At 39.3% G+C, this 17,237-nt stretch overlaps 1 protein-coding gene across 1 annotated transcript in view; it reads right to left on the bottom strand.

Annotated features, from left to right (window-relative positions):
* The window catches only part of LOC134789847 (neuronal acetylcholine receptor subunit alpha-10-like), a 92,794-nt gene that overhangs the window by 12,713 nt on the left and 62,844 nt on the right, over positions 1-17,237 (bottom strand). The window contains exons 6-9 of the mRNA XM_063760512.1: positions 16,153-16,287; positions 15,096-15,174; positions 9,359-9,455; positions 355-493 (exon numbers count right to left, since the gene is read on the bottom strand). Coding sequence (XP_063616582.1) covers positions 355-493; positions 9,359-9,455; positions 15,096-15,174; positions 16,153-16,287 — 450 coding nt within the window. The remainder of the gene's footprint in view (positions 1-354; positions 494-9,358; positions 9,456-15,095; positions 15,175-16,152; positions 16,288-17,237) is intronic.

The raw sequence follows: 17,237 nt of genomic DNA on the forward strand, positions 1-17,237 counted from the left end.
AAACTTTTGCGAAGAAGAGCTAACTGCACCTAGGAAGTTCAAAGAAGCGCAAATGTTGTTTTCGGTGGTGTAAGAACTATCAAGGGTTAATTTTATGGGCGATTATAGAGCCGCAATTGTACCCCCAAAGAGCCGCATGCCAAATCAACCCCGGCACTCGACAGTCAGAACAACCGTATTGCGACCTTTTTAACAACTTTTAGGCGAAGAACCCACGTAGCGTCGTGGCACCGCTACGCCGCGCGGCACGGCGGTGGCGCGTTGTAAAGGTGTAGTGTAGGTGATCCGCCTCGACCGGTTCTTTGCCTAACCCATTCCGCTGTCATGGTTTGTTTTGTTGTCACCTGAACTTACCCATGTGGTTGTGGTTGTGCCGGGCGAAGCGCGGCGAGGGCGGCGGCAAGGGCGCGCCGTCGCAGCTCAGCTCCGCCTTCAGGCGCGAGCCGGTGCGAGGGTTCACCTGCACTCCCACCGCTACTGGCGTGCTGTCACCCTGGTAAAAACATTAAAGGTTTGGGTCACCTAACACTTGTAGCGATACACAGCACGAACTCACTATGTCCGAAACATATCGCGCAGAGTGACTAAAAACAAGTGAGTCTAAACCGTACAATTATTCAATCCGATACTGGTTCAGATGAGTACCTTCTTCAGTTATTTATTTAAACTAGTAGTTCGCCCCGAACTGAGAACTCGCGGTTTGCCAAAAATTATATAGAGTGATTGACTTCGTTGCACCTACTTACTCGTATAGTTCGACATAAAATAGTAGAAAATAATTTTCAAGAAAAAAAAACCGAGTTCTATGGGGGCCGGTGAAAGATTATTGTAGGTACTTACATAGATGGTGCACTATGTAGAAAAGGAGGTAAAACCATCCACCTTTCTAGTAGGTAGCATTTCGTTTCTGTAAGGGTCGCAGTTTTAGCGTCACGAACCCACTTCTCTGATATTAGCAGTTCGGTTCTGTGAGGATTGCAGTTCGAACCTAACCAAAACCACTTTTCTGGTAGCATTTCGTTTCTGTAAGGCTCGCAGTTCTAATCTAACCTAACCCACTTTTTTTCCGTGCTGTGAGAATCGCAGTTCAAACCTAACCTAACCCACTTAACGGCGCGTGCGGTGCGGTGTACGGGGGTTTGAGCGGGCGGGGCTAGTAAGTTTGGCATCATTATACTTTATACCTACATTTTATGGTAGGTAATCATAGTGGTTTATTTAGCTTAGGTATCAGTGCTTTTCCGGGTCAAGGTCTGAGTCCGGGTCCGAGTCCGGGTCCGGGTCCAGTTCCGGGTCCAGGACCAGGTCCAAGTCGAGGTCCAGGTCTAGATCTTGGTCCAGGTCCAAGTCCAGGTCCAAGTCCGGGTCCAGGTCCGGGTTCAGGTCCAGATAAGAGCCCGGATCCGGGTCAGGTCTGGCTCCAGGGCCAGCTCCGTCAAAATCGAAATTCGAAATCGCCAAACGTGTAGTCATTGAAGAGTTCTGTTCTGATCATCGTCAGCAGTTCCACTTCATCAAATGCGACAGTTTTTAATCGTAATGTAAATTCTTGGTTTTCTGATGAAAATACACAAATCTCTATACGCATGCCTTTAAGATTTGAGGAGTTCCCTCGATTCCTCATGGATACCATAATCAGACCTCGAGCTTGACAAAAATGTGGCTTAAAAACTTAACTTGCTTAACAAACATAACGAAGAGGACAAATCGCCAAACGTGAACCATGCGTCGTTGAAGAGTTCCGTTCTGATCATCATCAGCAGTTCCACTTCATCAAATGCGACAGTTTTTAATGAAAATGCTTGATTTTCTGATGAAAATACAAAAATCTCTGTACGCATGCCTTTAAGATTTGAGGAGTTCCCTCGATTCCTCGTGGATCCCATCATCAGAACTCGAGCTTGACAAAAATGTGGCTTAAAAACTTAACTTGCTTAACAAACGTAACGTAGAGGACAAATCGCCAAACGTGAACTATTCTTCGTTGAAGAGTTCCGTTCTGATCATCATCAGCAGTTCCACTTCATCAAAAGTCACTTTTTTGAATGTATATGTCGATTCCCCATGGATCCCATCATCAGAACTGGGTTTTGACAAAAACGGGACCAATCTGTATGCATATACATACAATCAAAAAAAATATTTTCAAAATCGGTCCAGTAATGACGGAGATATGGAGTAACAAACATAAAAAAAAATCAGAATCGAATCTCCTCCTTTTGAGATTTGGAAGTCGGTTAATAAATGAGGGCGCCACTTTCTACGTAGCTGTCACATTTTTGACGTAAAATGCTTACACATGGCAACAATTTATAGTCTGTCAAGCCATTTCCGTCAGTAGAAAAAAGCGGCTAAAAAATGTAAGCGCGAAGGGTTATCGTCCCATAGAAAATTTGAATATCGAATTTCTACTGAGAAACTTGTTTGACCGACTATAGTATGGAAATTTTAGAGTTCCATTTTATTTACATTCTACTATTTTATGTCCCACTATAGGCGGCAATGGATCAAAAATCGCGTGGATATATTACAAGGTCTGTGGAGCCCTTAACTGATACTGTATCTGTGGTAAGCCGAAATATTTCATTTGATACCAAACTCGACCATACTTTCTTGCAAAAAGATGACCAGAATAGCAAGACCCCTCACAAATAGCTTTTTAGCCTTCTAAGCTCTTCTAGCTCAATAACCCCTTGATCGAGCCTGCTCATAATTTAATGACCAAAATATAATGCCCTCAACTACACATTTACCCAATTTCATTTAAATTAGAACAAATTTACTTAAGTTCTTGAGTATCAAACTATCCTCTGATAGTTCAGCTTAAAAACATCGAAATGCCGGGACGTGCCCCTAGCCAGCCGCGTGGCCCAAGTCGAATGTAAGAACTTCGTTCGCTTCGCTCGCTCGTTCGAAAATACAATGTAAGTGTGCATTATGTTATGAATATGGATAATAAATATATGTACCTACCTACTTATTTACTGAATTTAGTTTAAAAGTAGGGAAGCCTAATTACTTATTTATCTATTTCCCGTACGAAGTACTCCTAAAACTTAAATTTTAAACCTTTTTACGGTGTATTCCCATCTGTCTCCGCCCCACGTGACCCCCACCATACATGAGAAGGGGACAACAAAGGAAATGCTTTATATGAAGCGCCTATTTCCATCTGTGCCCGGCTAGGAGACAAATAGGAATACACCAATTTTACAGCCATATAAGTATTAGGTATTAATATTCCTGCCCTTAATTAGATATGATATCAAGGGCTGTTAATTTCTTGTAACTCCAGAGCAAATTCAAATGGAGATCCAGTGTAATTACCCTACCCATCCGACGGCCCCATTTTTATTCAATTACGAATTGCTAGAAAGTTGGGCGGTATATTTCCATTTCCAATAAGAGTTTGAATTTCTTTTTCAATTCAGAAAAAAACATAGGTAGCTATCTGTTGAATGATTCAAACAAAAAAATAGGTACATATTAGATATCTACACAAAGTTGTTGAATCAAGTTAAAGACTTTTAGATTCTGTCTAGATTTATCCGAATTCCGAAGGGATAATGAAAGGGATTGAACAAACTAAAAAGTTAAAGGAAAGGGTTACATACAAGAAAAGGTTGTTTGGCAAAAAGGGAAAGCACTTTACTTACTGCTTCGCCCAACCTCAACGCATTAGCCAAAGCGTTTGCTTCGAATTAAATGTCCCTGTTTTAATGTCCTAAATGTTTGCATACCAACCAAGTATTTTATGTGTTGGCACAATTAAGCCACCATTGTATTTGTTGTTGAATTTATTTATTCATCAAAAATGTAAAATTATAAAAAAAAGGTTGAGCAACAACAAAAACTTGGCGCTAGTGCAGAGTGGAGGTAGACGGGTTAGGTAGGGCTCCACCGTCATTGAGAGCGAAGAAATGTTGGATGGGTTTGAATTTGTGCCGTGTCCCACGGATGGATACACATGGTGGCTCGGATTATCGAAATTATAATTTTGGATTTTAGCCAGCCCCTTACTACGAGTATTTGTTTAGTAACGTAGGGAAACATGAATAATGCCTCACTTTCATCGTTTTAATTATTTGTGTAATCAAACAATGAACAGTATTTACACCACGTAGCTCCAGGCGTAATCCCAGTAAATGGGTTATAATAACTCACAAAAGAAATATACTCTAGTGTTCCATATTACGTAGGTACTTACAGAGTAGGTACTCGAGATAAAATATGTATGAGAGATAAGCAAATGTAATTGTATTCCACCACATCAAGTAAGTAAGTACAGTCGTTAACAAAAACTGTTGCATTAAGGGAGAAGTTGTGTCTCTAGTTAACTATATGTATTTAATCATTAGCAATCATGTATAAGCTTTTTATATAAAGAACATAATTATTGACGCCTCGGCCTCAGCGCACTTCATCTGGCATCGAACCTACACTAAAACTGAATTATGTGTAAGCGAAAGTCAAAAAGATAAACTAGCTTTCAGCTAAAGTAGGACTGGATAGTTTTCTAAATTTGTGTGTTAAAATTAAATTTAAAAGTGATCTTTTTCCCATTTATAATACTTTATAGGGTTCCATAGTCAACATATAAGGGTATATCCCTCTGTCTGTCTATCAATCATATATAATTTGATGTGGGTATATAATCAATCACGCAGACGAGGAAGTAAAATAAAAACTTAGGCTGCGTTTGATCAAAGATGTGCGAGGATGCGTTGCGACTCCTCGCAAGTTGCGAGGGATGTATTTGTTAAGAACCAATAAAAGGGTCCATATTGGGTTGCATACAATTTTAAGTCATATCTTTGTTGCGCATAACAACTTGTGTTATAATCATCATTGCGCATACAAATGAAAAGTCATATTATATTGTGTCATACATTTTTAACCATAATATTTGATGACATACTCAGCAGTTGTCAGTTGTTGTATATTTTTTCTGCATATAGGTTTTAATTATAATGAATCAGATGTCATACCAGCTAAAAGCATATTTATTGATACTTATAATGTTTTTACGTATAACGTTTTGTAGCATAATAATTTTCAACCATAATGGTTTAAGGCATACTTAGTTATTGATAGCCCTAATCTCCGTCCAAAAACAATTCTACGGAGCCCCGCTCACGCGGGGCTCCTATTTATGCGTAGTTTGCCCTTCGGGCATCTAAAGAAACCTAACAAACCTAACCTACCTACTATTTGAATAAATCTCATATCTATGATTAATTTCTTTTATAAAACCGTTTCTCCTAGGGAGGAGGAGGGGGCTCCTCTCCTTGGATCTCCTCTTTTATACTGTCGTTCTGTGGTTATGATTATGACTAAAGTAATATTTGCTTCATAGGTGGGTCACAACCATAGGTACATATTTATTATTCATGCTTTGTAACATTTATGAAAAAAACATTATGACCACCACAAATATGACTATTTTTTTAAATTCTATATTAATACTATGCACTGCAATACTTCGAACGAAAAACAATTATGGATATCAAGCAGATGACTTAAAATGTTATGCGAATTAAATTAATGACTATAAAAAATATGTCATAACTCATTTATGACAAAAATCCAGTTATGCTCAGGAATAATTCTGACTAAAGATTTTTATGACTTACAATTTTATGAATAAAGTGTTATGAGAATTAAAAATATGAGTCCCCCAATAAAATCTCTTCATTTGTTTTTCTCGATCAGCGTGCAGTGATTTTATTGGTTCGCACATCTCTGGTCGAAACGCAGCCTTAATACCTACCGCATAAAAATTAGGGTACCTTCGGGGCTGTCCATAAATTACTTCATCTATTTTTGACGATTTTTGACACCCTCCCCCCCCCCCCCCATAAAATCATCCAAAAATCATGCTTCGAATGACCCTGTTTCCTCCTACGTCATGCTACCATCATCCGATGTCCCCCCAATTTGAAATGACGTAATTTATGAATAGCCCCTTCTCTACGGGTGTACTTCTGACTCCCTAACAACGTTTGTCCTAAAGTCACTTGCCCTAACTGGTATGTCCTAATGGGCACATGCCCTAACGATCAATTGTCATAACGATTATTTTCCATAATGGAATGGTTAGCCATTACTCATTTGTCCTAAGCATTTGTACCATAACTATCAAGATCCCTAATGTTTTTTACCATATTCTTCGAAATCCCCAACAATGTTTCGCATAAAATAATATGCTCTAACCTAATGGCTATTGCCCTAATTATCAATTGTCATAACAGTTACTTTTCCTATTGATCAATTATCATAACAATTACTTTCCATAATGAATGGTAACGAACTGTTGCCACAAAAGTGGGTTAGGTTAGGTTAGAACTGTGACCCTCGCAAAAACGAACTGCTGCCACAAAAGTGGGTTAGGTTAGGTTAGAACTGCGACCATTGTAAAAACGAACTGCTGTTAAAACTAGGTTAGGTTAGAAATACGATCCTTGCAAAAAAGAACTGCTGCCACAAAAGTGGGTTAGGTTAGGTTAGAACTGCGATCCTTGCAAAAACCTTGACCACCCTGACCGCCGAAAATCAAGCCCAGTTGCGGAGGCCGGTCAGGATGGTGAGGGCATACCGCTCCGTATCCCACGAGACAGCGTGCGTGTTGGCGGGGACTCCGCCCTGGGACCTCGACGCAGCAGCGCTCGCTGATGTTTATTGGCGTGTCTCTGAGGCGCGGGCCAGGGGGGTCCAACCACCTCTGGAGGAGGTAAGACGCTGGAGACTTGATTCCCGTTGAGTGCTCCTCCAGAAGTGGAAAGAGAGATTGGAGGCGCCAAGTGCCGGCCACTGGACCGTCGAAGCCATCCGACCCGTTCTGGAGCGATGGATCAGAAGAAAGGGGGGGTTCCTCTCCTTCCACCTTACTCAGGTCCTCTCGGGGCATGGTTGCTTCGGGAGATACCTGTGTAGGAGGGCGAAACGGGAACCAACGATGCAATGCCACGACTGCGGCAATGCCGAAGACACGGCGCTACACACGCTGGCCATTTGCCCAGCGTGGGCTGATGAGAGGGCCGCACTCGTGGCCGTAGTGGGGAGAGACTTGTCCTTGCCAGCGGTGGTAAAAGCCATGCTTGGTGGGGAGAGTCGATGGAAGGCGGTGGCCTCCTTCTGCGAGGACGTGATGGTGCAGAAGGAGGCAGCGGAGCGTAGCAGGGAGGAAGATCCGGCCTCTCAGCCAATGCGCCGCAAGCGCGTGGGGCGGCGGCGGTTGGCATACGACCGCCGGTTACCCCCATAAGGGCACTTGTGGGCGGCAGGCTCGGGGACGTCTGTCGCCCACACAAAGGTCCCTGCGTGGGCGGGCGCGATGTGTAATCAACGCGCCCACTGAGGTGAAGGGGTGATTTCCCCTAGAGTCGGGTCCGAGTCCGGACGGCCGCTGGCGAGGTTGCGGAAGAGTACTTCGGCGTTCCTGGGACCTCGCCATATAGCAGCGAGGCGGCAACAGAGGGGTTTTAGTGGGTAAACCTGGGGTCTCATTAGCCCACAACAGGGAGTCCCACATAACCATCCCGGCCCGTCCCCGCGCCGGGTGGTATGTGTAAAGCATTTCCCCTCTTTTAAAAAAAAAAAGGTTAGAACTGAAATCCTCGCAAAAACCAACTGCTGCCCCAAAAGTGGGTTAGGTTAGGTTAGAACTGCGACCATTGTAAAAACGAAACGAAATAGGGAAATCAAAGTTAGGGCATACGAGTGTTAGGTCAAGCAACGATAGGCTAAGTAAGGAAAGTGCCATTAGGGAAAAACATATTAGGACAAAAAAAAATCGGCCATTCGATAATAGGGAAACAAAAATTAGGGTATACGAGTGTTAGGACAACTGATCATTATGACAAATAATATTAGGGAATGCAAAAATAGGAGAAAAGACTTTAGGGATTCAGATATAGATCCTTCTCTACACGTAAAGTGGAGATGATTTTTTTTTTGCTTCAATCCTATTATGAAGCTTAGTAAAAACTTTCAATAGAACTATAACAAACGTGATCGGTTAAGCTCATTTTTGAGTATTCACAAAAACTCTTCTCTTCTAAATAAAAAAAACGTATCTAAAAGTGTTGCAAAGGTATATAAGGTGGTGGTACTTGTGCTCGACATGCTACTACCCAATAGATGACACCCTGCTGTCACCTCTATTGACAATGACTTAAGTTTCAAGATGACAAAGATGACTACTGGAACCGCGTCGAGCACTAGTACCACCACCTTACTCTACTCCTTTTGCTTGTTTTGTTATGTTTCCTGTTCAAGGCAGCCTACTTGACGGACGTGTAACCAGGTCCGACTCATATACATAATTTGGGAGTGGGTACCTACGCACTTTTCAGGCAACCTTTGATTGGGTAACAGCTCTCAATACAGCAATTGGTATGCAAAAACTAATTTGTTTATTTTAAAGTAACATAGTAAAGACAAAAAAGAACAAGAAACAGTTTTCTGACTGTACCGACATACTCAAAGTGACTATTTTCATAAGGTAACAATTTCATATAAAATGTAGGGCGAACTACGGGAAGGGTCTATGCCGCAAGGGAGCCCTCTGAAAATTGTCATATGGCATGCCTCCATTAAATAGGAGTGTTCTCTTTTGTATTTTTTGTGAGAAGTATGTCCCGTGTAATATTTATCTGCTCTTGTAATAATATTGTGTATCCGGATGTATTAACTATTACGTATACGTATTGGTACACACCTACAGTATCATAATTTAGTTGTGTGTTGTGTATGTATTTAGGAAGGCACAAGTCGAAATTTAATTAGTCACTCCTCGTGCGTGTGAAGCTCAGCCAGACGAAATCAATCCCCCCGTCAAGGACTTAATTGAGCATTATTAGCAAACCCTTAAAAAGTCGATTAACAATTTACCTACGTTGTTGTGTATACGGAAGATCGTAAAGTATGAACGTATAGGAAGGAGAAGGGTAGGAGGTTTTAGGTACGTTTCCCAAAAACGCAGATTATTATGAAAATCTTGTTGCTTAATTCATGTTGCTGGTCAGCAGAACTACAAAATACCTAGACGCTAAACTTAAAATTTATCTATTGTAGGTTCAAAAAAGTAGCAGGGAAAAACAGATCACGGAATATAATATACAATGTACCTACTTAAATAGGGAAATTCGATTTCTTCCGCTACGTTTGACGCGGCCACTACAGGAGGGATATACGGATATACGAATCTCTCTCGCTTAATGCTACCTACTTTACGTCGCTGAACCCGTGGAGATGGCGAGTAAAAGTGCCATAAAGTGTTATTATTCCATGAAGTTCTTATTTTAAATATGATTCTTGTCGCGTAAAATACATAGAGCTTGTTATGCTTAAACCTTACCTTGGCGTCCACATCGAAGTTGATGCAGAGCAGCCGCGCGAGCCGCTGCAGCACGAGCTCGCGCAGCGCGGCCGGCACAGGCTGCCCTCTCACTCCTCTACGAAAAACACACGAATTTACACACCAAGGACAACACAACTATTTATACTATTTACATTTAATCGTGGTAACCGATTTCACTCAACCCTATCATATCATCAAATTTATATAATCAAATTAACCTAACCTTCTTAGGCTCACATGCACCATTCCACTAACCTGGGGTTAACCGGTTAAACCTGGAGTTACCATGATTACCAGTACAATTTGACACTGGGTTAACAGTTTGACCGCTTAGCCTCGGGTTATTGAGATGGTGCAAGTGGGCCTTAATGATTACTCAGGCTATTCGGTTTGGGCCCGGGCCGAGGCGCCCGACATGTCATTTTTATGACGGCTGATCGGTGATCACGTGGTGCTTTAGAAAACGAAGCGCCGGAAGCTCAGACTCTGCCCCGGCCCGGTCTAGCGTGAGTCATCCTTTATGTAAGGATAATGGCATGGCATCAGCTTGTCACACATGTTGGTAACAAGGATGCATTAGGCTAACTTAATATTAGTTAATACGTAACATAAAAGAGCTCAGCATTTTTTTCGGCCGACCGTATACTACTAAAGTAAGTATGTAAGTCATAGCAATATAAGGTCTTATAAATACGCGTTTCTCCGCATATCGATTTACTTCATATCTTTCGAAGCCCGTTGTCGTATTGTACAACAAGACGCGGTCTGATGCATTCATAAAACTTTACCGGCCTGATTTAGTTAAATTATGTTTTATCCCTATCTTACAAATACTTACATAAGTCAAAATGACAGATAAGGACAAACGATTATTAGCTAATTGAGGTTTGTAGCGCGTTTATAAATAAGGGGGTATATGTTTAACAATGTATTTGGACGCGTGGCCTTTACAATGTCTACGAAACATCTTCAACCAACATCTTCATATCTTCTTCATCTTTGTGTTTGTAGGTAGAAACCTAGTCTTAAAATTAACAGCCCGAGTTATTCCAGGATTATCTCCGTGGCTCCCTGTTGTTTACACTACATTTATGCTTCAAAGGGCAGCGAGCCCTTAAACGGCACTCTCTCACTTAATGCAGAGACCCGGAACTAATAATGATATACATACGCATCAACACTCTGTAGGACGATATAATTTACTTAATTCCGACATTTGGGGAGCAACATTAGATGTGTAGGCTGAGTAAGATAAACATTCATGATTATTTTTACCAGTTATTCTCGTAGTTATCTATATTACAAAGCCTTTGGACCAAGTAAAGTCTAAATTTTACACCCGTGTTAACAACATCAAAAAGTTTTGTTATTATAAATCTACTAGCGACCCGCCCCGTTTTCGCACGGATTAACAAATTATACACCTAAACCTTCCTCAAGAATCACGCTATTGATAGGTGAAAACCGCATGCGGTTTTCAGTAGTTTTTGAGTTTATCGCGAACAAACATACAAACACACAAACAGACACGGCGGGGGACTTTGTTTTTTAAGGTGTAAAATCTCTTCTGAACCGAACAAATGATATCGTGTTCTGGTATTCAATGTTTCCATCAATATCTCTATTCTTTCGTGTACAGTCCGCGGTGCTGCCAACGCGGAACCAAATACAGATTTATTTATTTTAAATCAGGCAACAAGGGCCATATTACAAATACCTTACAGATACAGACTAACATATATATGCATTTTTTTACAAACTTAAAAAACTAAACACTATTTAGGCGTAGATTTAACAACTTGTTACGACTTTCAACTGGTTTAGATACGATCGACCTTGACGATCGTCTTGGTGATTGGGGCTCATCTCCCGCACGACTCCATTTCGCATGCACCAATCAGCGTGAGCGATCTTCAAGGTCGAATTACAAGATCAAAACCGAAACAAGTTGTTAAATCTGAATCGGACTTCCGATTTCGTGCTCCGATATTCGACCAATAAATATAGCTTTCGGATTTTAGTACAGGACATATGTTGTACTCAGGTGTGTCGAATGGCTAGGCATTTTTTATCATATCCGATGAAAATAAATCATTAGTGACATAGAAAATCCCTCACGTGACATGACGTGACAGCAAAAGAGATAAATGATCCGCTTCTAGGCCGCATCCTATCTACTCGTAATGTTGGGAATAATGTTATGCAAATCCTTTTAGTGATAGACCTTTTAGGGGACTTTTCTTGAAGTACGACAAAAGAGGTCATAAACTTTCAATGGAAACTGCTTACATAGCTTCAATTTCATATTTGCTTTGTATATAATATAAATATTTCTTGAGTTCCTAAACATTTAATAAAAATATAATTTACATAACTACATACTCTCTTACTATAATTTTAAGATTTAATTTCAGGATTAGAATGTTTCTAACCTCAAAATCAGTGGTAATTAACTACAATACTATGCAAGTACAATAATATGCAAACGACATTGTAATTCAGTGCATATTTGCTCATATATATTTTTGGAGGAAAAAGTTACCACTACTTTTGGGGTTATAAAATTTCATAACTGAAAAAAAAACGGAGTACCGGAGTACCTACGAATATAATTATTTTGCAAAGTCTAAATTATATCATTTAGCGAGATTAAGATGAGACAAACTCCAAAACTATAGATACACATCGTAATAGCTAATTACTGGGCGCGTAGTTTAACCCGCGTGAGTTTAATCGAGTTGATTTTAGTTCCTGGTTCCTAAACGTTTGCGATTACATAAAGTCAAACACCGTATATAATTAAATTAATGAAAGTAGGTAGGGACTATAGTGAATATTTGAAAGTTTATCAAATTAATTTCAAGGATTTGCTTATTACTTGCGCCTGACAAACATAAGATATGTAGTTAATAAGGTAGGTACTTGTTTTTTTGACATTCAGATAATTAATTAAATTCGTTTATGTGACACGAGAATTATAAAATTAATTAAATGGTACTTAATTCCACAAACTTCGATATCTGAGTTCTGTACAAAGAAATTTCGAAACCGTGAAACACTCAGGTTAAATAGAATTTGGGATACCTAATACTTACCTAGTATTTGGGAACTTAATGAATTATTATAATGTAATGAGGTGTGCAATAAAGAGTATTTGTATTTTTTTTTACAACCGTAATTATTTATTTAATTATAATAAGGTGTATGATATTATATAACCAAGTAATAATATTGAAATACAAACTATAAAATATACTTACCTACAAAAAACCAAACCAATTACAAAAAGAACACCCCGTCCAACAGGTCGGACTGCGACATGGACCCCATGACACACTGGCGGCGTTACCTCTTAATTTAATTAGTTATTTTATTTTATTCTCAGCATGTAGCAAAAGTGCATACCTATTTTATGAATCATTTAGCGGGTGTACACTATTGCAGCTGGATGTACATGTCGCTCGCAAGAGTCGCAAGTAAATAACTAAATATAAAATAAACTTATAAATCGTTATTGTCTATCACAAGCCTTATTAAGTTTATTGTGAAGCCCTATATTATTGGTCAATTTGTGTAAGAATGTCCTATACATATAATAATTATTTATTGACTTAAACACCAATCAAAGCTTTATTCGTTATAATGTGTTAAACATCACACAGATCCATTTTTAGGGTTCCGTACCTCAAAAGGAAAAAACGGAACCCTTATAGGATCACTCGTGCATCTGTCTGTCTGTCTGTCTGTCTGTCTGTCCGTCTGTCACAGCCGATTTTCTCCGGAACTACTGGACCAATCAAGTTGAAATTTGGTACACATATGTAAGTTTGTGACCCAAATACGGACATGTAACGTAAACAAATGAATTTTAAACACGGGGGCCACTTTTGGGGGGTAAATGAAAAAATTAAAAAAAAAAATTTTCAAACTATATCATGTTACATATCAAATGAAAGAGCTTATTGTAAGGATTTCAAATATTTTTTTTTTATAATTTTCGAATCAACAGTTTAGAAGTTATTCAAGAAAATAGGCAAAAAATGACCATTCCCCCCCCCCCCCTTATATCCGTAACTACTAGGTCTAAAATTTTGAAAAAAATACATAAAATAGGTCTATACCTATAGATGACAGGAAAACCTATTAGAAATGTACAGTCAAGCGTGAGTCGGACTTAATTACAGTTTTTAATCCGACCCCTACGGATTTTTTAAAGAGATTTCACTCACGTTTCACATAAAAAATACATTGTTAACAGTGCCGGATTACTTAGAGTATTAGTTTTCTTAGAGTAATTGGTGATAATTTTCTGATAAGATAATCATTTTAAATATTTAACGGTCTTACCTACTTACGAGTAATTGTAAGGTCAAATTAAAAATAATGTTTAAAAAAAATGTTAAATTGAGAGCTAGCTTAAAGTTTTTTGTACTCGTCGACTTTAATGGTTAAATTAATAAAGACTTTGTAACCAATAAGCAAAACAAGCACGTGCTTAGGGCACGACGTTCAGGAGGGGCACCAAAATGCCAGGTTGAAAAAGGTGAACAAATTTTAAAATTAGGGACAGACACATCGTTTTTACCACACGATTTTTTTTAGCTGTCCAAAAGCTAATTTGCAAAAATAATGGCGCGTAATTCTTTGGGAAACAATCGGTAGCAGTAGAAGAGTCGTGATTACATGCATAGATTCGATTTCAACCCACTCTTTTGCGGTTCGGCGTTAGGTCTTATGCGAGGCCTTCTGCCTTAATTACACTTGGGCGTGGATCCAAATCCAAGCTTTCCTCTTTCGCAGCTAGGCCTACTGCCTTTCTCACACTTCGCCAATTCAATTCCAAGCTCTGCTTTCTTGCATATTTTATGCATGAAAACAACCTCGAATATCGAAGCCTAAGAAATATCGAGCCCTATGCGAGCTAGGCTGATAGAAAACTGTCCCATCCCTTCTCTGTATGAAATCGTGGATTCGCGCCTGGTTGGGACTAAAAGTAAAATTGCGTTTGTATATCGAAAAATTTTCGCGCTCGCTTCGCTCGCGTTTTCAATAACTTTATAAGGTATGATAAAGGTGACATTCGGGTGGCGACTGCAGCAACATTACTCTGTTGCAACGTTACTGCTGCAGTACTGTCAACTTCCGTGATAAAATGATGTGACTGATTTCCATACTAAAAGTAAAAATTTACAACTGTCTATCATATTGCGTTTTTATATCGAAAAATTTCCGCGCTCGCTTCGCTCGCGTTTCTATTACTTTCTAAGCTATGATAAAGGTGACATTCGGGTGGCGACTGCAACAGCATTAGGTACTCTGTTGCAACATTACTGCTGCGGCACTGTCAATTTTCGTGATAAAATGATGTGACTGATTTCCATTCTCAGCTGTAACGCGGCAATGAACTTCTCTCAATTTACCAAAAAATCAATGTAATCTTGATGACCCGAGGGAGAGGGGGCACCTAGAAATCCTTAGGGCGTCAACATATCTTAATCCGGCACTGATTGTTAAAAATTGTGTAATATACGGAACCCTTGGAACGCGAGTCCGACTCGCACTTGGCCGGTTTTTTTTCTCAGAACATTTAAAACGCGATTAATGCGATTGTGCAATCGTAAAATAGTAGAGTCTGTGCGGAAAGAGAAGAGTCGTAGAATGTACTGGATCCCATACATTTCACGAATCTTCTTTTTCCGCACAGACTCGAGTAGCATAGACAAATTCAACTCGCCTGTAGGATATATTTAGAGTGACCACGGAGAGGGACGCCGAGAACGATACTAGACACGTACTAACTCCGTAATACAGACCTGAGAACAAATAAAGTCCATTAGAACTTGTGACTTTTTTATTGACATCAAGTGTTTGTGGATTTCGTTAGATCCATTGTATCATGAGTTAGAAGTTCATTTTAGCACAAAAGTAGACTACCTACTTACTTAGTTCAGTGCAGTACTGATTAGTTTAGTTACTAACTTACCTCAAGCTTATTAAAAGTTTTAACTACTTCAGACTTATAAGTATGTTTGCATTGATTTTATTACGCAAATATTTTTAGAAAAAGTTAATGTCGACAAGTTATTTTATTTCGAATTAATCTTCAAGGGTCCTAGCCAAGATCATACATCGACAAACGGCAACCAAAATAGTACATTATTGTCGAGGGTCGGAAGTAGCTACTTGCAGGCTGAGGATTCGTTTTAAACGGACGACCTTGGGAGTCCGTTTAATTGAATCCGAAGCCAGCAAGTAGCCTTCCAGCCGAGTCATATATAGTGCTTTTCTCAAAAATGGTGCAAGAAATATAAATATCATAGAAATATTTTACAAAAGCAACGTTCTTACGTATATATTTTCACAGAAAAAAGTAGAAACAATTGAAAAAATTAGCTTTGCCGCCTTTTTATTTTTTTAATAAAAAAATAGAAGTGTATTTTTCTGCCGAAAATACGCCAACCTATTTGAGACAGCTAAATAGTCGCGGTACTAATCATCTGTTTGGCTGTTTAATGGGCCTGTGCCTTCATTTGATATGGCCATTTCAACTTTTAAAAAGTTTGGAACTCGACAAATAATGGAATTTGTATGCAACATTGCAGTCCCAAAATCGAGACTGCAATGTTTTTAACTTTTTAATTTTTGACTGACCATAAACTACGCGCTTCGCGACCTATTTTTTAAACGGCAAAGTCGACTTTGCCGTCCATTTTTGAGAAAAATACATTATTTAACTTTCGATTGGCGTTTTCTATCGTCGATTGTTTCTTAGCTAGGAATCCAGTACTTACTAATAAGTGGAGTCTTCTCTGTTGGTGGCAAGGTGTCCCTAATGGTCATGAGAAACACCGTCATGGAGAGTAGTGCACTGATCCCCAAGGTCACCTTCTCGCCAGACTCCGACGGTACGTAGAACACGAGAAGAGCTGCCAGTAAAAAAGTAGTTATGGCAAAGTTAGTTTTCTTAAGGCAAAAAATCTTGCGCTATTTTATAGTACTTACCTAACTCTATGGGTTCGCTGCAAGGTGTCATTTTAATACAATTTTGAGAGATTTAACGTAGGTATTTAAGTTATACATTTTATGGATATCACACCTGTCACCCTACCCATCGAGTAACTATAACGATCGTCACTGTTTGGCAATTAGCAGTTATTTAAGCGTCACCGAGGGCGTCAGGGAAGAGTGGAGGCGAGCTGTCAAACGTGTCACAAAGGGAGGCTTCCAATGATGACCACGACCGCTCTGTCAAGAGTGTCCCGATCAAGAAGAAGAAGCGTCACCATTACGCTGCACCCAACTCTCTAAAGCATTATTCAAACTGCCACATAACATTAAAGCCAACAAAATATGAATGTGTTATAAATACGCTGCATAACAAAAGTTATCGCTTTTGTTAATAAAGTTAAGGATATTCGTCTGATTTTTGATAGTAACTTTAGGATATCGGTCAAAACTACCTCAGGTGTAGAAAATCGTGTATAGGAAATTCTAATCGACATTAAATCATGTACGGAAATTATGATGTGACTTTTGATCTGTCGTCTCGATAAATATTTTTCGATTGTTGTTTGTCTTAGTATTTTGCTGAAGCAAAATGCGTATACAATGACTCTTTCTGGCACAAAATGTATTGAACTGACAGGTGTCGCACCCATCTTGGTTCAGCGAAAATCCTTTAGTGTAAAATGTGTGTTTGTGTGGGTATTTGTTACCCCAATAGTCATAACATTAGAGAACAGAAAAGGCGAAATAAAACGTAACTTGTGTACACAAAACAGAAAATTTTCAGGTGCGAAACAAAAACTATTCAACTAATATAATATATATGATTTATTGATAGCAGAAAGTTTGTAAGATACGTACAAGTACCTTC

This window comes from Cydia splendana, chromosome 4 (assembly GCF_910591565.1).
Source record: "Cydia splendana chromosome 4, ilCydSple1.2, whole genome shotgun sequence".
Classification (NCBI taxonomy): Eukaryota; Metazoa; Arthropoda; class Insecta; order Lepidoptera; family Tortricidae; genus Cydia; species Cydia splendana.